This window comes from Stegodyphus dumicola, chromosome 11 (genome assembly GCF_044657685.1).
Source record: "Stegodyphus dumicola isolate Sdum_Otavi_A_Nest chromosome 11, ASM4465768v1".
NCBI lineage: Eukaryota > Metazoa > Arthropoda > Arachnida > Araneae > Eresidae > Stegodyphus > Stegodyphus dumicola.
The window spans coordinates 109221364-109247433 of NC_140778.1; the positions used below are offsets into that span (position 1 = coordinate 109221364).

A 26070-nucleotide genomic window follows, 5' to 3' on the forward strand; every position below is an offset into this window, starting at 1 on the left:
CATGATGGAAAGATTCCTCTTAAGCAGATAGCTTCATACGCTTTGCCATAAATTGACTAATAAATACAGCTTCGTAAAATAAGTAATTAGGGAAATATGAATAAAATAGCCATCAGTAAATTTTTTAATGAAGTTTTTCTTAAAAAATAATTATATTTTCAATTTTAGGACAAGTACATTTCTGAAAATATTGAATGAACTGAAATATTGTAATGAAGGTTCATTGTGTTCTCAATGAAATTAAATAATGCAGAATTTTTAATCTAATACTATATTGAATGCTTTAAACTCTTTAATTAAGTTAGCATAAAAATATTCAAATTAATTGCATTTTTATTTCAAATTCCAACAAGCAAACTTAAAACTGTAGTTACTTAAACTGTTTTTAAGTATTTTAAAATTTTAAATGCATTTATTCGCAACAAATATTTTAATTGTAGTAATTAGCTTTATAAAATTGAATTTTTATTCTTGTTTTTAATGGAAAATCAAAATCCTTAAAGAAGTATAGAAACAGACATCTATGTATAAATATTTACAGCACTAGAGAAAAGTACTCAAAGAAACTCTGTTTCACATTAAATTTACTGGGAGTTAATAAACAGTAACTAAATTTTGACAAAACAAATAAATTTACATTAATTGATGTAATAAATAAACAGAATATCAGAATGAAATGAGTAACAATGCAAAATTTACGAAAATATGCATATCAATACATGCAAATTATAAAAATAATGAACAGTAAATGAGAAATATATACACTGCATGAATTACAAAAGAGGGAAAAGAAGAAGATGCATGAAATATGCTTTAATTTCTTCCTTTATTTACCTTTACTATTACAGTTTTTCAGTTATACAATGAATATTTAAACAATGTCTGGAAAGAATTAAAAAACTCTAATTATCTGAGCCAAAACTGTTAGTATTGTGACAAGCAATATAAAATTATATAATCAAATTAATAAATCTGAATCAAGATAAGACAAAATATAATAAGAGAATAGATAGAATTACAGGAAAATTAGTTTATTTGAAATATGAAAACAGCCTACAGTATAGCATCACATTAAAACATTAGAAGGGTACCTTGGATTGTAAGAAGTTATTAATATAAATTAGAATATAGAGGAAAGGATGAAATGATAAGACTGGAATTTTAGAAAATTTGTTATTCAGTGACAGATTACATTCTTTTGATAAGATGGACAGAGAACTATTTTGAAGTAAGATCTTATTTGTTCAAAATGTTCTCTAAATCTGGAACACTGCACCATTAAGTAAGGTTTGAGACTGTATATACCAGAAGGAAAATACTACGAGTAATTAAAATGTAACTGAAATAATAATACAGTAATTTTATTATAATTCAATAAATGCACAAAATTGTAAGATAATTACCTCAAAGTACATCAAATTTAGAACTACAGTATACAAAAGTTTGGAATACAAAAGATCCCAAGTGTGAAAAGTGTGAATGAAAAGAGTAACAGCTACACAAAATTCTTTGCTGAACCTAGATGTATACAGACATTTTATAATGAAAAAATGATTTTAAAAACATTCTGACAGAAAAATATGAAACTCTTTGATGAGATCTAATGAAAATATCAACAGAATCAACTTGAAGATGTTTACAAGTTTTTGCAAAACAGTACGTTTTCTATGAAAAATTAAATAATATTTCTTAATTTCTTGTAGAATTTTAACCCATAGAAATAAAAGTCAAATATTATTGTCCCAGCAGTTCGTACATGTGGCATATAAATATTGTTAAGAATTACCTCGATTTTCTATTCCTTTTTGTTCATTACATCAGTTAATGAGAAATAACTGTTTTGCTAATAACTGAAATATGAAATGTACTGTGACCCAAAATGTTTTTCGATGTTTTTTAATTACTTTTTCTTACTGTTATTTATTTCACTTAGAGTGCAAGTAGATGCGTAGCAATACAATAACAACAGTATTCAAATTAAAATTTAATTCAATATAAGTCACAGAGTAATATCACATGTAAATTTTCTGTCAAACATTGTCAATTATATGTAATAGGGAATGTTTACAAACTAAGAACAATATCTGTGAATTTAAAAATATTCTGCCTAAAAAACACTGAAGATGTATAGTTTTCCTATATCCTTAAAGTTCAAATGCATACCATATAACAGCGATAGCAAATTTTTACCGATAACTACTGTGCTTGTTTACGATATTATTTACCTATTGTAATTGCCAAGCAGTGATAAACCAAAGAGTAGGACAACCACTGTTAGAACTATATTAACCCTGCTCGTATGCCATTGGTCAGCAAAGATAATGTAACGATGACGTAGGTACACTTCTGCACAGCCGACTGTATATTATATGTATGTTATAGAGTTGGCTGTGCACTTCTGGTTATGACGTACAACACACTTCCGGGTTCCGATTTGCAGAATTGTAGCTCGTTCAGAAACATATCATGCACAGAAACATTATCATACAACCACAACTTTTATCCAGCTTTCGGATTATTTATTAAAGAATTTAAAATTCCAGTATGTGTTGTATGGAAAATTTCAAACAGACAATTTTTTTTTTTTTATATATATATATTCAGTATGAAATATATAAGTATATTGGATTTTAAATTGTTTCATAATATACGTATATTTACGATTCTGGAAAACATTATATATATATGTATGTGTGTGCATATTTCTGCATGCATTTGTGAATGTCAAAATTTGAAGAAATGAGAATAATGTGTATTGTATATTATGAAGTTACATCTAAAAGAATGGCCTCAGATTTTGTATTCATTTTATATGAATGAAAATCTATGTGTAAATTAAATTTGTTTCTTATAATGAAGAAACGGAATGCATTTATTTTGCTATGTTTCCAGATTAATTAAAAAGTAACATGTTTTCATCTTAAAATTATATAATATAAACAATTATATGTAAATAATGAGAAAACTTATCTGAGAAGCATAACTTTCTGTTGAATGTCAATCCTTTGAGTAAATCTGAAACATAAATTTTTGAAGCTTTCGAATTTCTGGGTAATTTTTTTATATGAGAGAGCAAAAACATAGTTTTTTGTATTGCTTGGAAATAAGTGAAAATATTTAGTTATGATTTAATTTTGAATGCAATTCACACTGCGGTTAAAAATTTGGTATAATTTTCCATTTTAACCGGTGTAGAACTATTTGATTTTGCAGTACTTAATGCTATTAAACTGCGCATAATGTTATGTAACAAAAGTATAGTATTGTAAAAAATGTTACTATTAGCAAGCAAAAATTAATATTATTTTAGAAAGTATCCTTAGATGCACCCCTGTCGTCTAAGTGGAAAAGATTAGTACTCAGTTCTTCAGTATTTTTTGTTACTAATGCTTATAGGAAGAGAAAAATATATTTTTTCTTATATACTATCGGAAAAAAGAAAGCACGCTGATCGAAGATAATCTTGGCTGACCGCCCCTGGCTGTGACGTCATCAAACATTAGCCATGGACCTTATAAGAAATAGACTAACCCACGCGGCTCCCTTACTCACCTACATTTCACAAAATTTGACAAGTTTCGCCTAGTTGGCGCGGCGTAAATCGCCTTAATTAAAAACTTAAGTACCAACGCCTTAGGGCAATTTACCAACAGAGACGGTTAAAGTAGCGGTTGGCTACTAATTGCCGCCTAGCCATTGACTCGATTTCGATTTCGATTTCAATTGCGTTTTTTCCCTTGTCTGGCGCGTTCCCGACTGTCACCTTGATCACATCCGGAGGAGTAGGGACGACTTCCAGAAATTAGCAATGGTTGGCTATTGCAGCGCGTACAATTGTCACGAAAAAGCTGGTGGTAGTGCCTCATTTCACAAGAATTTTTAAATATTTTTTTTTTGACACTGAGATTGCTTTTTAAATACTTAGCATGTTTTTCAAGCATAATTAACGTTCTAAATAATTATAAAGCTGTTGCATGCTTTCAGGCTTGTATATATTTTTAGCTTTTCCTATGATGTAAGCAAATTTGTAACTTCTTCTTTTAGAAAATAATATTTTTAATCTGAATTAACAGAAAAATTCAACTAAGTAATTTTCTCTTACAATTACTAAAACTATAACTAATACTAAACTATAACTAAATACTAAAATGCCTAAAAATGAATTTTTGAAAGTTTTTCTTTAAAATTTATAATTTTTTGCTGCTTTTTTAAATTATAGGTAAATTTTAATTCCTAGCATTATAACTAATCAAAAATAAGAATATTTAAGAACGAAAAGTATAGCGCTAATTACCTGGTTTGTTTCTCTTTTTATTATAAATTTTAAATACAACTCTCTTATTCTAATAGTTTTGTTTTCATTTTAATTAATTCTAATTTTAAACTCGCTCTCTAAATATTTAGTTTAATTAATTTAAATAGTTTAATACAATAGTTCATTTTTTATTAATTAATTTAGTGAATTAATTAGCAATAACATTTAAATTCCCAGTTTTTTAAAATTTTCCTGTCCAAAAATTGAGTTAAGAATTTTTACTTTAAAAATTCACTGAGGTTAGCTCCCTCTTTACTTTTATAATGGCTCGTATCAATCACATAAATTTCCATTGGTTTTGCACTTGATTTGCTTATGCTTCTGAATTTAAATGATATTGTAGATTAGTTCGAGAATTAAATTTTTTATATGTTTACACATTTTTTAAAATTTTTGCTTTAAATTTGCTTTTTTACTTTTATACGTGTTTGTTAAAATTTAAATTTAATTTGTTTAAATTTAAATTTCATTCCTTGCAGCAATGGCGCAAAGAATTATTTAATTAAATTTGTTTTTAAATTTAAATTAAATTTATATAATTAAATTCAATTTCTTCTTATGAACATCTTATATAGCTGGTTTTGTTGTTAAAAGCTTAGCTTATAAAGTAAAATATAATATCTGTTTCTCAGCTTTAGTTTCAACAGAACCATATGCTGGTTTGCTAGGTTTCAAATATTATAAATCTGGATGTAAAGCTTTGAGTTCTCCTTCCAGTGACGTCCGAATGATCTGCAAAAATGCAGAAATAATTTTTAGGCAGACTGAAAAGGAGTTTAAATTGAATGAAAGAAATATTATAAATTTCATGACTCTAAAAGTCTTTAAAAGCATAGGAACACATATATTTCCTTCTCTTCAAGACCATATTTATGATGATGAGCCAGATAAAAACCACCTGATTAAATTAATTAAAGCAGTGATATTTCAATATTTAAAAATCAGAATGCATCATGCAGTTGCATGTTACAATGAATTTAAACAGAGAGAAAATATTCGAAGCAGATTTAATAAATTAATTTTATTTAAGCATCAATAAACCATATATTATCTGTTTCTCTTTCTCTCTCTCTCTCTAAATATATATATATAGGTGCGTGTATTTACATTAATAGATAAATAGATATAATCTTGTTTTCACAAATATTTGAAATAAAAAGTGAAGTAAGCAAATTTTTCAATGCAACAAATATCCTAAATTGTTTACTTTTATACATATGTATTTATGGATGTATAGTCATTCTGCTTAAAGTATTTACAGGTAAATAAAATTACAAGGTTACTTTAGGCGCATTAATAAAAATTTAAGATTGGACATATAATATCTTGTATTTTATAGTAATTATTTTTTAATTAATTTCTAGTTCCGCATAAGATTTTTTTATTTACTGTGAATTGTTTTTAAATTTTTCATTACACTCAGAAAAGTTTATGCTCCGAATTTTATGAGTTATTAATATTGTCATAAATGATCATCTTTTAATACAATAATAATTTTGAAAACAGAAAAATAAATTAAACAGTCCTTGGTTTCTATAAACATTTGAAATGATAAATATTTGCTACTACTACCTGAAAATGTTCATAAAATTAAAAAAAAATTACCAAATCTTGTTTAAATTTACCTTATTTGTTTCATAGCATCATGTACAATCTTACTTAATTTTACTTTATTTGTAGGCAAAAGTAAATTCATAAATTTTTTGTTTAGAGTTTTTAACGTTTTATCAAAGTAATGATGTTTAGACAAGAATTACGCTTATGCTCAAAATGCAGTAAAAAAAATACTCAAAATGCACTAAAAAGTGGTTTCATGAGATATATAAAATCTTATTAGCAAAAACTGTGATTTTTATTATCTCATCATTTATACAATGTATCACATTTAATAATTAAAAAGAGTTATGTGATACAAACGCCATATGTTTCAATGTTACGATAAACTAAATCGTCTCTACTCTCTCTTCTCGACATGTGTGTGACGCACGCCCCGCCCACTGGGTTAGTCTATTTCTTATAAGGTCCATGACATTAGCTCCGGCCCTTTCTTCAAGATGGTCTTAATTATTACGCCGCAGATTGACGTTAAGTGCATAACAGGTAAAACTTTATGATTGGAACTCGATCTGTTTGACGGTAAAATGACTCAAACATTACAGACACACGACATTTTCAAATTGTTGCTGCAAATATTGTGGGCATTCACACTGATGTGGCTGTTTCTGACGATCCTTGAAATACTGTTTTGTATATGTTATTTTGTCTACATGGTTGATCTTATTTGAAAGATTCGTAGTGACAATCATCGAGAAGTTGAGAAACTTCCAGATGATTATTTACTAATGCACTTTTTAATTTATTTTTTGCGCTTTTAGCTAATCAGAGTATCATACAACGTGTAGTTCCACAAAGCGGCCACGTATTAAAAACCGTATAATACTGATAGTTCTGCCTGGTTTGAGATCTATCCCAGATAAACTCGCTGGCTGCATGATTATTTTTTGTGGTTTTACCCATAAAATGGGGATGTGTAACGTGAATATGAGCTTATTTTTCTCAGGGTGTCCTCCACGAAAGTATCCCTCCTGTTAGGCAGATAACCCTCGTGGCTTTGCCAAATTCAAATAAGTTAATCCTAAATCCTGCAACGTGTAATCTATCATTCTTAATACGTAATCAATAAGTGTCATAAAGTTTCGATGAGCGTGTAACCATTCCATGTGGATAAACAGATATAAAGTCGGAAACTTTTTCGACGATGAAATAAAATGAAGAGTTAGCTTTTCTTGTTACAGCAATCAATTTGCCAAATAAGTTTAGTGATTTTAACGACTAGTTCGCCGAAATTCAACTATTTTGCGAAGCGATTATGATTCAATATTTTTTCAGAGAGGCAATGAGAAAATTATTTTTTTCCTGAAAGAGCCGAGTTCTACCGCTTGCTAATGCCATTTATAGAAATATTTTTTTTTATTTACTATTAATATTTAGTTTTTCAGTGTAAGCATACACTGAAAAAACTTTCAGTACATGCTTTAAAAAGAAGAAGTACGACAGGGTTAAAAATATTTATTTTAATTTTATTGAACAGTTACATTGATAGAATTTTAAATTAACAAATAATATTCCTTTTTGTCGTGCGGCATTTATAGAACATGCGGCATTTATAGAACTGTTGTTTCAAACAATCAGGCATCCAAGAGCATGTACTAGAATATTCCTTCATTTTAAGTATCCAAGTTGTAATCAGTCTGATTCCCGTCGTTATGACATGCTTTGAAATGATTTCATTCAGGGATAAATTCCTGAAAGAGAGAAAATTTTTTCATTGTAATATACAGTAAAAGGATTTGCACTTTCTGGAACTCCTTGCATGGGAAAACATGTATGTGTAACGGACATATATTGATTTCTCGAATTAAGTTATGACATAAATTCCTTTATACTGACATGTGAAACTTTTGATAATGATGCTCATCCATATATATATATATATATATATATATATATATATATATATATATATATATATATATATATATATATTTTTTTAATCTGCGTATTTTGTGGTTGGCAATGTGGAAACCATAAAGTTTGTTGAAAGCTTATGAATATAATTTTTGTATACAAATATGCAAGAGTACATATGGCTTTGGATATTAAGTTTTAAGCACATTGGCAGAATACTGAAACTTGTGAAGAATGATTTCTGTTTGCGAGTCATCGAATGGTGTGAATGTTTTGGATAGTTTTAAGAAAGACACTAAAGACGGATTAACAAATGGTCATCCTTTACAAGGAAGTTGCAAACAGTAACTATGCAAAGATCTTAGTTAAAGCGTTGATTGTTTTTTCTTCTTTTAAAACACAGAAAATATTTTTCATCTTGAATCTGAGGAGTAAATCAGTGAGTCTGGCGTTACACAAATGATTACAGATTTCTTAAAAGTCAGAATTTCGTGTTCTCCCACACATACAGTATTCCAACAATGTGTATTTCTATGTGACTACTAGTTATTTCTTATGCTATAACGTCGAATTAAGGATATCATGCTTTTTGGAGAGAAAGAGATGTAAACATTCATTGAACAGAAGCAGATTTCAAGGTATAAGCTCGAGATGTGCTTCAAGGACAACAAGAAGAGGCAGGAATAAAATGTTGCGAAGGATTTTACGTTATAAGGTAATGGGCATAATAGATGTATTTAACGTTCCAGCCTTAGGACATCGAATTTAGTTCCTGAACGCATCAACTTACAGTATGTACTGTAAATTTTCAAAAGTATTTGTAATTACGTTTTGATTGATTGATTTGTATGCTTTTTCGCAGCACTGAGTTTTTTTATTTTTTTTTTTTTATTTTTATTTATTTATTTATTTATTTATTTTTTAAATTCTTTGCTTGTTGCATTTTGTTTGATGATTACTGGGTATTTCATTTAATTTTGAATTTGCGTGTTTCTAGGTGCTTATTTAATATATTACCTTCTAAGACTCACAATTTTCTGTCGATTGATGTTGGAATTGTAAAACTAGAGATAATAAACAGAAGCAAAAATACCTCTACTGGATCTTGGCTGACGGTTTTTGTTGCACAGCTGAATTTTCAACAACTCAGAACATTCTGAAAGCTTCCCTAAATCATAAGAGCGATTTCTTTCTAAGATGCTTGTTTTGGCAGTGTGCTTCTCGTTTGGTGATTGCTATTACTTCCTGCAAAAGCTTTGGTCAGCTGTGACATTCCTTACTTGTTACGAGGAATTTCGCCTTGTCTTGTTTAGAGTGTAAACAATATGACAGTATGTTTGAGAGGTAATGCTACTAATACAGTATGAAAGTAAAATAAAGCACGTCAAAAATATTCCGTCTTATATATCGAGTGTGCTTCAAGGGCTACAAGAAAAGGTAGGAATAAAATGTTGGAAAGAATCTTACGTTATAAGGTAATAAGCATAATAGAGGTATTCAGCGTTTCAGCCTTAGGACATCAAATTTAGTTCCTGAACGCATGAACTTTCAGTACTTACTGTAAATTTTCGAAAGTATTTTCGAAACACACACACACACACATGTATACATATATATATACTATATACAGAAATTAGAAAAACAGGAAAAGTGCAATTCATAAAAGTTACGAAAGAACTAACAAGTTCAAAATTAGCATCTAGTGCTGCTGAATTTTATAAATGAAATTTAAAAGTTTAAGATTAAAATACCTAGTAAAAGCCGTAAGAATATTCGGACTCTACCTATCCCTAAAAACACAAACAAACAAAATTATAAATTTTATAAACAAAATTTTATTTATTTAAAATTTTTCTTTTTGGATGTAACTCGGAAATAGGGATAGGTAGGGACCAAATATTCTTACTGCTTTTACTAGGCATTTTAATCTTAAACTTTTAAAATTCATTTACTTATATATATATAATAGGGCAAGGTTGATTCAACCTTTTTTCAACCCTTGATTGATTCAACCCTTGAATGGACCCATTCAAAATGAGTACCAAGCTCGCTTGGGGACTAAACACCGGAGGTCCTGCGACAAACTGACCATTTGTCCAGAGCATACGCTGATGCCCTGGACGCTCAAGTTCCGGAGATCAAAGTCAAGAAAGCAGATTTCGTGGCACTGCAGGCCGTGGCACACTAGGGCTGTTGCGTCACTGAGTTTAGTTTATATACATATATAGCCAAAAAGAAAGAAATTTAGAACCAAATACACAAAGACATGAAAGAAATTAAATGCAATACAATAAAACCCAAAATTCCCCATACATAAGTAAAAATGAACCAATAGTAATCAAATATCACTAATAGTCAAACAAAATTCAGCAGCACTTGCGCAGAAATGGTATTCGGATAATCTATTTTAAAATATGAATTTATGATATTGTTATATTTATATATTTACATACACTGGATTCTTGAATACGTGGCATTTACCTAAGACCGATCTACCATTACTGAGAACAAATTCCTTTTCTCTGATGAAAACATGATTTAATTAAACATAGGTCAACATATATTAAAAGTGAAGCTTTTGAGATACTTTTTACTTCCTTATACGAAGTAAAAAGGAAATATTGTAATCGCGAAATGTTTCAGGCAGCATATTTCAACGAAATTATGCATTTTGGTCGCTATGGAATGCAATTTAACGATGTTTTTGTGTGACATAAATTTTTTGTGTGAAATTTTGTACGTAAAGACAGAATCAAAGACTCTTCTCCTCCCAAAAAATATAAAACTGCTTTAAAATGAATTCTGAAGAGACAGAAAAAGAGTAGACTCAGAAGGTTGAAATTTTGTATATAGGACTGCTATAACATGTAGATGCGCACCTCGTATTCTGGTTGCAATCGGCATCACCAAACGTATATAAATGTATTTATGTACATACTCAGTGATCGCAGTTTCTTTACTCTTATATGTTCGTAAGTTGTGCATATTTGCTTTAAAAATGATTGAATTATGTTGCTCATTTCTTACGGTTAAGGTTTTTATGCCTTTAGTAAATCTGCAAGTAATATTTGTTCAATTATCAACAATTTAAAAGAAGTGCGGTTAATCATAATTTTTAAATAACATGGCGGACATATTTGTTTACATTTGAAACAACAGAATAGTAGATCTGTTCCCAATCCAGAGACTAAGCTTCGCAACAACTAATTTATTATTGCGAATTAAATTTTGCTTAATCCTTTCTGGAATTTTTTCGAGGAAATAAGTTTTTAGGATTTACTTCGTAATTTTTAATATAGTTATTTTGAGTTTTTATGTATTTTTGCTTTGTCGCGAAGGGAGAATTGAATTGATTGAATGAGAAATAGAAAAACGTCTATGAAAAACTGTTTCTTTTTTATTTTGTTTGCTTAATTTCTTTTACACATCTTTCTAGATTTATTATAGCATTTGAATAAAACATGTGGCGACGATTAGATAATTCTTCAAATGATATAAATTTTGTGCATTCTGAGTTATAATATGAACGAAATATAACGCTTTTAAGTGAACCTAGAGACAGAGTGTTGCTATGGTAAACAAATAGTGTGAATTTTAAAGAGTGCATTTTTTCTATTGTGGTTTATGCGCTATTGACGAAGTAGATTTAATTTAATCCAATAAGTTTAAATGAAATCCATGAAAAAATGCGTACAATTTAATATTCCGTACAAGAAAGTCATGTGGTGCACACATCAGATTTCTTTTAAATAGAATCATTTCGCATGTATGAGTTTGCTTTGAAAGTGTTATGCATGCTGAGTTTAAAAAAAATCTGCTTGAAAATATTTCCTAAATCTCTAGTGTAAAAGGAATGTGTTAATTCGAGAAAAATTTTTAAAGGATATTACACTTTTAATCATGAAAAATAGAAATGGAAACTTTTAAATTGAAAATTAATCAATAAAGTAAGTAATTATTGTCATTGATCGGAAAATGTTTGACTTTTCAAGGGGAATAAACCAATATCTGTTCAATTAACAATAATTAATAAATGCGAAGATGTTTCGTCTTTTATTCAAGTAAGAACTAGGATGCCAAACTGGTAGGTTGAGTTTAAGCCAAACTTGAGTGGAATCTAATTAGTGAGATAAAAGTGATAGGAATTAAAGTGAAAGACTATAGAATTCATTATGAATGTAGCAATTCCGTTATGTTCATGAATTTGTATATATCTTGAGATATTATTGCCAAATTGAGTAGTAGTTAAAAAATTTTCTTTGCTAATTTAATTATTAGTAAAAAATGTTTCCTTTTTTTATTTGAGTAAAGTGTTCCCCGACACCCTCGCTTTCCTGCATGTTAATTAAGTTAAAGTCATCTTTATAAACATAATAAACAGAATGAAATCTTTGCAAAAATTTATGATATATAATTCAAAGTAATCATTATAAACATAATAAAACGTAATAATGCAATCTTTGCAAAATTGACGAAATTTACGATCGCATCGTTACTGGTGACGAAACATGGGTGAAACATGTGAACTGTGAAACGAAATTGCAATCAATGCAGTGGGAGCACACAAGTTCTCCCCAAAAACCCAAGAAATGCATGCAAACAATGTCGGCAAGGAAGATGATGGCGACTGTTTTTTGGGACAGAAAAGGTGTAATTTTGGTGGACTTCCTGGAAAGAGGCACTACAATAAACTCTCAAAGGTATTGCCAAACTCTCCAAAAACTCAGAAGAGCAATTCAAAACAAGCGCAGAGGAATGTTGAGCTCTAAGATCTTGTTGATTCACGACAACGCCCGGCCCCACACGGCAAATGTCACTCGTAAAGTTCTTGAATCTTTTAAGTGGGAGTTGTTTCCTCATCCGCCGTACAGTCCCGACCTGGCACCGAGCGACTTCCACCTATTCCCAGCAATGAAGAAGTGGCTGGCTATGCAGCGTTTTGATGACGACGCACAGCTGCAAGAAGAGGTAACGAAGTGGTTGAAGGCGCAGGCGGCCGAATTTTTCGACGAAGGAATTTCCAAGCTCGTACATCGCTACGATAAATGCCTTAATTTGTATGGTGACTATGTAGAAAAGTAGTATTTGAGTGTGGCTTTCATCTGTATATAATAAAATTTGTTTCCTATACTTTGTTTATTTTTTTATTCCAAAACGTAATCTACTTTCTGGATAGCCCTCGTACTTGAGTAAAACATGAAACACCTTCGCATTTATTAATTGTTGTTAAATGAACGGAAGTTGGTTTGTTTGAAGTTGTTTGATTTATACCCCAATTCCATTTTTAATTCTATTTTTTCCTTTACTATATACGGTCTTTCAGGGTTACTAGACAGCCCAGTCAGTTTTGCATTGACTTCAGATATATTCCCGTTTTTTCTCCTTTTATTTCTGGAAGTTTCACCTCTTGTCTATTACGGCGCGAAGGCGCTATTTATCAGAGGAAGAATACCCTCGTATGGTTAATGAACCATTTACTAACGCAGATGAGAGTGATGATTCTTTTTCTAAAGATTTAAAAAATGATTCTTTTTCTAAGAGTTGGAAAGTGATACTTCTCCGTGATTCGAGATTTACCACACTCAGTCTTCATTTTAAATTTTGTTACTTCTTACTCTAAATAGGCTTTATTGTGTTTTTTTTTTTTTTTTATTAATTTTAGACTGTGTTGATAGATTTTATCAATTAAAACTTTGGAATCATTTGAATAACGCTTCCGAAAATTATTTTACAAAATAAGGAAATTTTTAAGTATATTTTCATGTAAAATAACGAAAAAAAAAACGCTAATAAGTGCTAATTTTAACATATATATGAGTTCAAGTAATAACCTAAAATGATACCAAAAATTACGAGGCTAGAAGTGAAACTTTTTTTTTTTTTTTCTGATTTTTTTTTTTTTATAAAATTAGGCTTAGCGATGCAAAACTTCCGTCCTGTACGGTGACTGCATTCGATTCCCTTCCGTCCCGCACGAGCGTCTTAAACAAAGATGCGCCGTCGCGAAAAGGTTAAAATGCACTGAGGGTTGCCGAATTCCATGCGTAAAATTTTTGCAACATTTATTCAGTGTAGTGATTGATTTAATTCCTGTTCATTAGAAATGTGAGTCTGAAATTCACAGATTATATTTCAAGGAAGATATTTTTTGTGCTTTGTGTTAAAAATGGCTGAAAATATAACATTGAAATTTTCACATATGCATAACAGTTATCGCCAACTAAGTGAAAAGTTATAAACATATAAAACAATTCATGAAATAAATATTGGCTGGTATGTTTTATCTACCACTATTTTCATGCGGAATAAAGTCGAGTGTATAGATTAAGAACTAGAGCGGGAGATATTGGCTGTTCTTCGGTGTCTTGCAGGTGTCCGTGTGTGTTGTCCGCAATGGGCGGCAATTAAAGCGCTGTCACTAACCTGCTGTAAACACTGTGGCGCGGGAGGTACCGCCAAAGAATCTCTAAGGAGAAGAATGAAAGCTTCCATAGACGCAATGTAAACCTGTTTCGCCTCTGCGCCGCTGTACGAAACACCAGCGCAGGGTGAAATTTAAACAACGCAGTTCGAGGAGATAGTAAATTTTTTACTTTAAATAACTCAAGTTTTATTTTCATACATTTCTGAAGTTTTATGAGCAAAAGGATGTTAGTTGGAATTTTGGGCGAATTATACAAATCCTGTCCAATTTTTAATTTGAATTTAAACAATGAGCCATACGAAGACAAAATTTAAATGAAATAAACTTCTTAATTTTTTTCTTCTGTAAACTTAAAAAGGGGGAAAAACACATGCCATACAAAACGTAATAAATTTTTTATGAATCCATAGTTAAAATTTTACAGTGAAATTTTAAAAGCAAAATTTGCAATAACTAACTGAAACAGAAAAAATAATTAAAGGCACCCCTAAATAAATTGAAAACACTGAAATACATTATAATTATCTGACAGCAACTTTAAAAACAAATTACCATGAAAGCTTTTAGACAATTATTTGGAATGACTATTGTGAAAGGCAAGAGCAAAGTTTTCACCCAATACCCAAAACCATTTTACATTACATTTAAAAAGTCTTTAAAAGAATTTCACATAACTAACACCAAGTATATCTGACTACAACAACAAACAACCTTTTCGAACAACGTGGTAAAAGACTGCTAATATGGCCGCCGGCATGCTGCTTTTTTGCCTCCTGATGTTATTTCGCACATGCGCAGTGAGGTACGGAGGGTGATAGCTTTGGGATGGTTTACCCCTTTAAAGTAAGCTTCAGGGATATACATAATGTGTCTCTTCGGTCTGACGGAGCCACATTTGCCTCGGGGAACCTTTACTTCTTCTCCTTAGAGATTCTTTGGTACCGCGGAATGGCCATTTTGCTCCATTTTGAACTGTGTATTTTAGTATTTCATTAATGAAGCCGTTGATAAGTGCTAGATTCAAATAGGACTTTTCCATCATTGACATCTATGGTTCAGCGTAGTTAGTCAGTTTGAGTTGAAGTAAAATAAGCTTAATTATCGCTATCTTCTTCATTTTATTTATGGAAGGCAATTGTCTTTTAACTTGCTATTCTGTAAGGTTAGTGTAGCTTAACTTCTCTTCCTAACAGTGCCGTGTTCTATAGTTTTTAAATACCACTGAATTTCTGGTGGGAAATCTAGTTATTCAATTCAGTTAATTCCAAAAAGAGCAAAATCCCCGACGTGATTTTTTGGAATAGGAGAGTTACGTGATACATACGCCGTAGGTTTCAGTGTTAAAGTAAATCAGATAGTCCCTACTCTTTCTTGGCGATATGTCGGTGACGCGCGCCCCGCCCACTGGGTTAGTCTATCTCTTATAAGGTCCATGGCCGGAACACGTCCTGTTTTCTCGCCCGATAATCGCGGTATACAAGTGGAACAAGGAACAAGGCTCGAGTAGCGACTGAGAATCGCCAGATGGTTGACTTCTAATCACTAAAATAAAATGAAGTCTCGCCTACAATGAAGTCACGCCTACGTGGCGGACAAATGATACATATACTCAAGGAGGTTAGAACTGATGGAGATGCCCTCCACGCAGTCCAAGCCAAAAAAAGGTGGAAAGAATTCCCTTAGTAGTCGTGGCTTAGAAAGATTGACGTACTCTAACCACACCCAATTTTGTTCCCAGTAGTCGTAAAGGATCGCAGATTCTTCACGCCCTCTTTCCGTTACCTTTCTCGCCATTTCATTTTATTTCTACATTATGTAACTGCTATACTTTCTACATTACGTAATTGCAATAATTTCTACATTATGTAATTGCATCCTCTAATCAATCCAGTTTTGAGCACAAAATAAAATGTAGGTAAAAAAGGTAAGACCTTTTTTAGTAATGTAGGTAAAAGGTAGACCTGTAATGTAATCATGATCAGGCATCAAAGTAAACTGTTTTCTTTTCCATGAAGAGCTAGCCACGCCCCCTCTCCTTGTTTACTTATCGTTTTGCCATCACATATAAGTTAATTACGAATATCACTTTTATTATTATTATGAAAAGGTAAATCTGAGAACTATATATGTTTCTTCGTGTACTTTACACAAAGAAAATACTCAAACTCTTTCTTAAAGGCCATTCAAACACACATTTCGATTATTCTACTTTTTTATACACGTTCTAAAACATTATTTTACATGGACATGAAGTCGGAACTGTAGACATTATTTCGCTGTAACAATTCAGTGCCTTTTAGGCCTTTCGCATCTAGGCATACAAAATCAGAAAACACACAGAACTTGAAACCAGCTGGCGTTTTACCTCACTTCGCTTAGTAAGGTAACTGTTTTCTTGCCCTCACTTGGCGTGGCTTCACTTTCTTCGTACTGCAATAGCAGAGACGCCATCTCCATGTATTCTAACCTCCTTGCATATACTGGAGATTTACCCAGCTCGAGTAGCGACACTGCCAGATGGTTGACTTCTAATCACTAAACACTAACTAAAAACTCTGGACGCCTCCATTTGGGAACTGCTCCCTGTGCGGCGGGAACCACATCTTGGGAAACACTGCGCAATCTCGCTCTATTTGTTGGCTCTTCTCGGCAGGACTTCTTTTTTCTCTGCTTCGCCTTGCTGATAGCCACGCAGAGTTTACTTTCCGTTTTGTCCCGAAACACGAATTGAAAAATTGAAGTGTTAGGTTTGGAGGACACTTTACCTTGATAAGTCTGTCTCCTGCCCGTTCAACAATTATTCACACATGCGAAATTATTTGGTCTTAAAAAATTCATTAAAAATTTTTTTGAGATGAATTTTTTAAAATATTATATTTTTTCATGGTTTTAGACATGTGCACTTAATTTACATATGCTTTTAGAATTTAAATGATATTGTAAATTAGTTCGCAGCAATAATTAATCTTTTATTTTTTATTTTTGCAATTAAAATTTTCTTAATTAAATTTTAAATTTATATTAGCTTTTTACGAATAGAGAATATTTGTTAAATTCAAATTTCATTCCTTGCAGCAATGGCGCAAGAGAATTATTTAAATTTTTATCTCTAACTTTACTATATTCTTGTGAAACAATATATATATACAAACAGGGTGTCCAGAATTAAACTTGAAATTTGCAAACAGTCTGTAGCAAAAACTATGCAGCAGAATTGCATGAAAATTGTGTAATGGCAGAATGAAATGATGGGAATTTTATCCAGAAAAAAGGTTTCAAAAACCACCACTAGATGGCGCTGTGCAATGTAAACTATTGGCGTATGCAAATGTGGTAACTATAGTAATCCTGTGCGTGCCGAGCAACCCTATAAAGATGCGAGAGGTGCACCGCAGTCATACTCCAAGTCAAAGATGATTACCATGACTCTCCAAAACGCGCTTTATTAGTGAAATTGTTTTACCGAAACGGAGACTGCTACAGAAGCTTTGCAGAAATTTCAGTCTTTGAATCGGTTACGAAAAAGTCCACTTGTAGTCAAGGACTAACAAACATGATTAAGAAATCTGAAGCAACGGGAACATTACCAATTCGGCCAGGAAGGGGACGAAAGTGTGTTGTAGCACAGGTAGTGGATACGTCGCTGTTTTTTTTTTGCGCGAGTTGAGCTCCAGGATAAATGGCCATGGAAAATTTTATGGACCGACGATGCCCACTTTCATATGGAAGGTCCGGTTAACACGCACAATTGCCGTATTTGGTCTGCCCACGAACCCACATCAATTCCTAAAAATTCCATCACACTCTTAGCATGTAACGGTTTGGTACGGCTTTACTGCAACCTTCCTTGTGGGTTCGTTTCTTTGGTAGAGCGTGCCGCAGGGCCTGTGACATACACCTTCACCGGTCAACGATACGCCTCATTATTAGATCGATCCGTTATTTCGGCTCTTCAGGCAAGGCGATGTGACACAACCACAGTGTTTATGCAGGATCGTGCTCCTCCACATATCGCCCGTTGTGTGCAATAAGTGCTCCGCCGCCATTTCGGTAACGACACAATCATCAGCAGGCAATTTTCTACAGCTTGGCCTCCTAGATCCCCCGACTTGAATCCTTGCCACTTTTGGCTGTGGGATACGTCAAGGCTATAGTCTTCCATAATGCCATCACATCTCAATCCGACCTTAAAAAAAGCGTTGAACGCCGTGTGCGTAAAATTCCCGAGTTCATGTTGCTTTCAACAGTCGAACTTGAGATTTTACGCTTCCAGATAGTAGCAGACAATGGTGGACATCATTTCGAGCATGTCTCTGATACGCCACTTAAGGGTGGTTTCTGAAACTCATTGTTTTTTAATCCCTTACTTAAATTAACATCATTTCATTCTGCTCTTAACAAATTTTCATGTAATTCCACTGTATAGTTTTTGCTACAGACTGCTCGCAAATTTCAAGATTAATCATGGACACCCTGTATATATATATGTATATATATATATATCGATATATATATATATAATGAATATATATATATATACACACATGTACACCTACACATAAATAAACAAATACTATCGCTCTTAACTTTCATCCTTTTGTTCCTATGTTATATACAACAGCTAATTCACTTAAAACGTTTACTTAATTTAATTAAAAGATTAAATCATAGTTCTAGAAGTCTGCGATGCATTTGAACATTACTTAATCTTACCTCTGCAAGCGTCTCCTTTAGGCGCAAATCCTTCAGGACATTTGCAAACTTCTTGTCCGTCAACCAATTCACATGTCCCTCCAAAGCAATGTTTCTCCGTACACCGAACTTCTAAAGTATTTCAAGAAAATAATATTTTAGAAATGAAACATTCTGAATCGAAATATAGATATTTCAGTAATTGTACATTCTGAGTATTTTGAATTATATGTAAGAAAATAGCACAATGCAAGGCGGCTATATTGAAGTTTCCCCGTTCAGAGTCCTTAGCTCAACTCAGTCAATATAATACAATAATGAAACCTCCAATTTAGGTTATTTATACCGCGAGGAAAAGAAGCACGAAGAAGGAAAAGTATTTCCAGTTTTTGTTACTTAGTGATTCTTAAAAAATACGCTTCCGCAGAACAAATTAAAAAATACTCTCCTGTTTAAAAAACGAATCATCATTACTAGAAAATTTATATATTTACACTAGAATTCCTTTAGAAATGGAAGAATATGCTTTGCTCATCAAGTTACTTCATGAGAACAGCAGCAGTTGCTCAACTGCACTGCGAGAATATCATTCGAAAGGATGCGAGAGGGCCAATGACAAGACTTAGATTAAGAAAGACGAAGAAAAAGTTTGAGCTGATTTGGAGACTTCGGCAGAGCAGTATATAACGATGAAGTTCGCCTTTGATACTTCAAAATTCTGTGTGCCTTGATCCGAGTCTTGGAATGAAAATAGAAAGCAATAAACAGATAGTTACACGCAGAAACCTTATTTGCATAAGCGTACTCATCTATGAGTTTTAATGAGAATATATATAAATAAGATAAAAGTATGCAAAATAAAATCATAATTTAAATTAGAAACAGCCTCTTAATTCCTCTTTTTAATTTGTGTATTTCCCCCTCTCTATTCTAAAAGTAGTAATAATTATTCCTGAACTTCGGCATTTCTAGACCAATCCACATCATATGACTTGCAAAAAACTGATAACGTAATCGGAACTTGAACTCAAAATTTCCAGCACTAAAACTTTCTCTTGGTGAGCTTACATATTGGATAACTACGCACTTTTGCTTCGACCTGTGTTCTCGCTACTCTCTTCCTATCGCAATAGCATCAAAAATGTAAATGCTCTTGAATAGGCACGATTGGAGTGCGAACTGAATTGTGGCCCCAAATGTCAATTGAAATGAATACAATATTTAACATGCCTCGAATGCCAAGCTTGCTGTTCATTACGGATTCAACATTCTACGTTGTATGTCATCAATATAGCAAAGCCTTTCTCATTACACACACACATATATAAAAAATCTAATGAAATTGTTTGTAAAAATTTATATGTATTATTTATTATTTACAACTAGTAATGCATTTGTGTTCAATTCAGTGTTTCTTTTTACTTTTATAACAATTCTACAAGAAGTGGCATATTTTTGTTTTCTGATACCGAACTAATAAATAACTCTGGAAAGAAAGCAAGAAATTTGAGGTTCGGAAACTGCGACTGCAGTGAAGTTTGCAATCATTTTAAAGTATTTCTTTTAAACTTAATTTGAGGATTTCTTTAGAAGAGTTTAATGATTTCTTTCTGTTATTTCCCTGAAAAGAAGTTAGGTAAACAGAAATATTGAAAGGTTTCGTAATATGGAACACTTATTAATTAAAAAAAAAACAGGAAATAATAAAAGAGGATGAACACAATGTACCAGTTTAAAGATTTTGTGAAAGTAACTCGAGTACCTTTGAACGTTCCGTATTCCTAGGGTTATTCATATCACAGTTTGATAACCATTTATTAGTCTAAAGCATGAGTTAAATAACATTAAAAACAATTTACCTAGTTAAAAACAGGGTAACAATAATAAGTTATTGCAGCTGCATTAAGAGAAAACTTTTACTGACTTTTACAAGTGTTTCCTTGTAGAACATATCCCTCCAGACAGGTGCAAATCTCTTCGCCATCAATTACACGGCAATGACCACCAAAGCATTTGTTGATTTCGCAGATGGTTTCTATCATGGAAAAAGTATTTCGTCAGTTAAAGAAACAATCATAACACAAAATAAGCTATTTTTTTTAATATTTTTTCATCAGCTATGTAGATTTAGTTGTGTTTTATATGCCCTTGTTATTTAATGAAATACATGCTATGAAACCAGTGACAATCTTAATACTGCTAAGAACCAATCTTTTTGAAGACTCAGGCAGTCACCTAATAATAACTAACTTTTGGCAATTATATTATTATCAAAAGTTAATCACCTTATGTCAAGGATGTAAAGAAAGCTTTACTGTACGCCATGCAGAGGTGTATCCTGAGTTTTCAGAAAGGGCACACTGCTGATCACCAGATTTTAAAAATGTGTATTTATGAATTTAAGGGAAAATTACATGTATTCAAAAGTTGGCTATAATATTTACGTATTAATGTATAGTTACATTGTAAGGATTATGTTAATTTTATTAACAGTTAAATTTTGAGTTAAAAGTTCCCTACCTATCGATTTCTTAACTTCAACTTACATTTCCGGCTAGAACGTAGTTTAGAATTACGTCTGAATACATAATGAGGAAGAACGGTATTTAACCGCGAAGTTCTTCAGTCTTAGGGAGAGAGATGTCAGGTACTCTGGCTGTACGCGTCCGCTTTTATAGGCTACTCTCTGGTAAGCTATTATCATGCTCGGCCGTACTTTAGGCCCTTGATAGCTTCGGAGTCTATTAACATTAAGGGGCCAACTCTGTTAGAATTTTGATAGCCTCGGTTATACCTCTTTAGTGTAGATTAGTTTAGGTTAATACTTAGTATCTTAAGTTCAAGCTGAAGTGTTTGCTTTATTGTACACTCCAAAACGGAGTTTTGTTAAACTTTAGTTGGAATAATAAAGGGTTAGTTTACCCCTCTATCGTGTAGTTTCCTGTCCCACGAACTCAAGCGATTATTTGCTTATCAGTTCTTAAGATTCTTTACTTCCAACAGTAACTTAATTACAAAGTGAGGAACTCTACAGCATATAAAATAATTAAAAATTCATAAGACTTAAGGTATGCTGATATAGAATTTTTTTCATATAAAGTTCGGGAACAGTTTCAGATAAAGTTTGCAAACATAATTCAAATTTTGATTGATTGATGCATGTTGCACAATAATTTATTTCCAATTCCAATAAATAAATTATGTTAATTGATTATTAATTCAGCCTACCGCCAGATAAAAGTTGAACACTAGTACAGTTTATGTTGATACTGACAAGGTCAGTGATTCAGTCTTTTAAATTTCACTTATCATGTTACGAAAACTAATGGTATTTACACATGATTTAAATTTATGTGCAAGGTTATTTTCAGTCCCAAGAGAAAAATAGAGAACATTCAGTTAAAATAATTTGCAAGACTAGTGTTGATATATTAATTAAAAGTTCGTATTACACATTACAGTTTCACAATACAGGTAAGTCTGCCTATTTCTAGGTAGCCAGAGGTAAACTATATGAGGCCTGGAGGAGCATCAGTTTCTGAGTAGTTGGGTAAGAGCTGAATCCGAAGTATTGACATATCCGTGAGAGTTTTGCCTTTTAGATGCGCTTTGCATTACGTTGTAATTAATGCTTTTAGGAGTCTGAAATGTATCTACTGATTGTGGTATGTGATTCTCAGAAGAGCTGTACGAGTATTTGTGTCGAAAGTTCCAGAACTGTAAGGTGTTTCTTTTAAAATAAATTTTATCAATCCATCATCGATTCGAATTTCATTCAATTCGTTATGAAGGCATACGCACGCAACAGTATTTCACGCAGAAAGTTTGCAAATTAATTTCCCTCAAAAGTAATCTAATGAATTTACTATATTAATGGGTAAAACATTATTTGAAATAATATTCAGCTGAATGTGCATGAACATTTTTAAACCAGGGAAAATTATTTTATCCGAGCAATTTCATTAGAGAATTAAGTTATTAGATGCGCGTAGAGTCACCTGTGCATTAGATGCAAGTTTTGATCGGAGGACGTGAGTCACAAGTTATACTGAATAATTTTAAACTCTAACCAACAGCAAATGAAGCGATGGAGTAAATACGGGGGCTGAAGATTGTCAAAATAACTTCCAGGTTTAACGGTTTAAAATGACATGCCGTAACAGTTTAAAATGACATTCCGTAACAGTTTAAAGTGGCATGCTATCAGATAGTGTTTGTGTACAAGAGATAATAGAGATAATACAGCTGCAGGGCAATAATACAGCTGCTGATTGCAGCAAGATTTATCAGGTGTCAGACTGATTCCAACACTGATTTCAGATTAAGTCAACAATGATTTCAGAAATTTCAATTCGGAATACTGACATTTGGTACACAAACCATTCATGTTCTAGACGTTCATCAGTAGCTTTTGAAGACATTCAAGGGAACGTTTTACAAGCTAGAATCTCATTTAACATACCACAAGTTAATAGAAATGTTTTCGGTAAGCAGAACATAATGAAGGATGAATGAGTCATCAAAACATTCGATCATTGTTTTTCACACCAATTATCTGAGAAGCAACGAGATGAGAGAGCAGGTATCTGTGCTGCTTTCACCTTACAGGAACGAGCCATGTTTAGAATGAACTGTAATATCTGGCAAAAACAATAGATATTGTACTGCAATATAGACGATTGGAAGACTGATTGTTTGTCGAGTTACTAAACTACGTCATCAACTTCAGAAAGAAAACTCCATAATAACCAGATTTTGTCAAGTTCATAAAAAGATATAAAAGAATGTTGATGAGATGTAAGCAAACGATAAGCAATTACTCCTGGCATCAATATTGCTCACATTCAGAGAACCAGTAATATTCACTTATTAGCCATAAACGCATTGTCTTTTAAACATTCTTAAATTCGGCTCTGCAGTATTTACACTATTCCTCTGACTTAACCGGAACCGAAATATTATTTCATCCAATCATTGCACACACTTTCAGTCTCCAAATTTTTGAATTGTGAAAAACCACAGCATCTAATTTTTTTAACTCCAAGTCAGAGAGTTTCATTGGTAAGAAATAAACCTGCTAACAGGTAGGGGTCAACAGGTCATATGTAATGCTGGCAGTTTAGTGCAATCATAGCTACTTGTCAGACTTTCTTTTTTGTTTGTTTTTTAACCAAAAAAAAAAAAAAAAAAAAAAAAAAAGGAGAGAGCTTTCACGCACATCTAACAATTAATTAAATATAGCATCTTTAGAATAAAAATTTCATTTTTATATGATAAAGCTGATTGATTGTAACTCATGTATTATTGACGAATTCAGTTATATAGCAAATGATTACTAAGTAATTATGCGTATGATCCGCAGCACCAAATAAAGTGTGACAGCTATTTATGAATTTAAATAGGAAAACCTAAATATATTTATATTAAAGCGCCATATTTTATTAAATTTATATAAAAATAAATAAGCAGATTTAAATTAGCTCGTAATCTGATTTAACGATTCAGTTGAATGAAAATCACAGTTAAACATTCGGATATACAAACGTGGCTAAATTCTGTCAATTTCTTTCTTGCAAGTCATTCAGGGTTGAATTACAGTGAAAAATTAGAGTATTATAGAGAGGAAATTTCATCTTTACGTTATGAAATCCAATAAAATATCTTGAAATTTCGAATCATCCTCTTAATCATCTCTTAAATTTTAGCAAAATCAACTTTTTTTTTTCATTGCAAAGAATGAGTGTTCGGTGAAATTTTAAACTATGACACCCCAATTTATTTAATGCCTATAAAATATTTTGTTTATTTTCAGCAAACGGATTTCGTGTCCTACCAGAATTAAAAATTTTATTACCTGAAAGAATATTTTATGTTCTACATTTTGAATTTCTGGTAAGTTAATTCTTAAACCAGCATCCTAACCGCTTATCTTAAAACTGTTTCAGGCGTTAAATTTAAATCTCCATTCGATATTTCAGGTCCCTTTTTAATTTTATAATACACTAATGCTTGTGAAAAATGCAACACCATGTAGCAACTGTCGGAAATGAATGAAAGTTGCTGATAGATTACACATTACTGATAGTGGTACAAATAAACGAAAAAAATTGCAAGACAAAAAAGAATGTCGGAAATCAATAATTTGTGTGTCCACCACGTTGAGTGATGAGAGCCTGTACGAGTAGTGGCATTGAATCATACAGATTCTGAATGTAATCCTGGGGAATGGAATTTCATATGGCTTCGATCTGACGCCAAAGTTCAGGCTCAGTGTGTGCCCCACCAGCTAGACGAGCACATCACCGACCAATGAAATCTCAGATATTCTCATTGGGCTATGTATCGGGGGAATAAATAGACCATAGATGAAGCGAAACTTGTTGTGTCCTAAAGAAGTCTGAGAAACATGTGCACGGGCATTATCCTGCTGAAGAATCGGTAGGACCTCTGGCTACACACTTCCGATAAGTAGAGCTCACTGTTGAGGTTGCCTACAATGTGCACTAGACCAGTACCTCTTACATACATGATACTATGTAGGAGGTACTAGACGGGATAGAGAGTTACTAGACGGAGGTACTAGACGGGATAGAGAGTTATACACAATAGCTCCCCACATCATGAGGGCAGGCGTTTGCGTGGTATGACGCTGTATAACACACCGCCGGAGCAGACGTTTCTCTATGCAATGTCTGACGCGTACTCTTCCATCATTGTACTCTAGATTGTAGCGAGATTCATCGAAGAAAACAACTTGTTGTCACAAAGCACGCCACGCACTATGTTCCTGGGTCCATTGAAGTCGGAAACGTCTGTGATTCAGCGATAGGGGAATCCTGCGTAGAGGAAACATTGTACGCAGTTCATGATGCAGCAGACTCGACGAACCATGAAGCTACACAAAACACCTGTATCCATGCGCCAAAGTTGTGCTAACACACGAGAGGTCGCTGTACGTTCCGCGGCATATGAGGTGTGTGTCGTCTCGTGTCGTTGTGCTATTGCATGCCCCACTACCAGAATTTTGCCTTGTTTGGTTCTCCTCTGTCCATTTCTTCAAAACATGCATCACTGTTGTAGTATTACGCTGCGTACGACCTGCGATTACTCGATACGAAACTCCATCCTCTCGCATATCAGGACGCGACCTCTTTCGAACTCCGTTAGTTGT

At 32.4% G+C, this 26070-nt stretch overlaps 1 protein-coding gene across 4 annotated transcripts in view; it reads right to left on the reverse strand.

Annotated features, from left to right (window-relative positions):
- Positions 1-7368: 7368 nt before the first annotated feature.
- LOC118201316 (uncharacterized) overlaps positions 7369-26070 on the reverse strand; it is a 550477-nt gene continuing 531775 nt past the window's right edge. For all 4 annotated transcript variants that reach the window (XM_085827082.1, XM_085827080.1, XM_085827084.1 and 1 more), the window contains 3 exons: positions 20824-20934; positions 18921-19031; positions 7369-7620 (listed from right to left, as the gene is read on the reverse strand). In XM_085827082.1, coding sequence (XP_085683208.1) covers positions 7607-7620; positions 18921-19031; positions 20824-20934 — 236 coding nt within the window. In that variant the 3' untranslated portion in view covers positions 7369-7606. The remainder of the gene's footprint in view (positions 7621-18920; positions 19032-20823; positions 20935-26070) is intronic.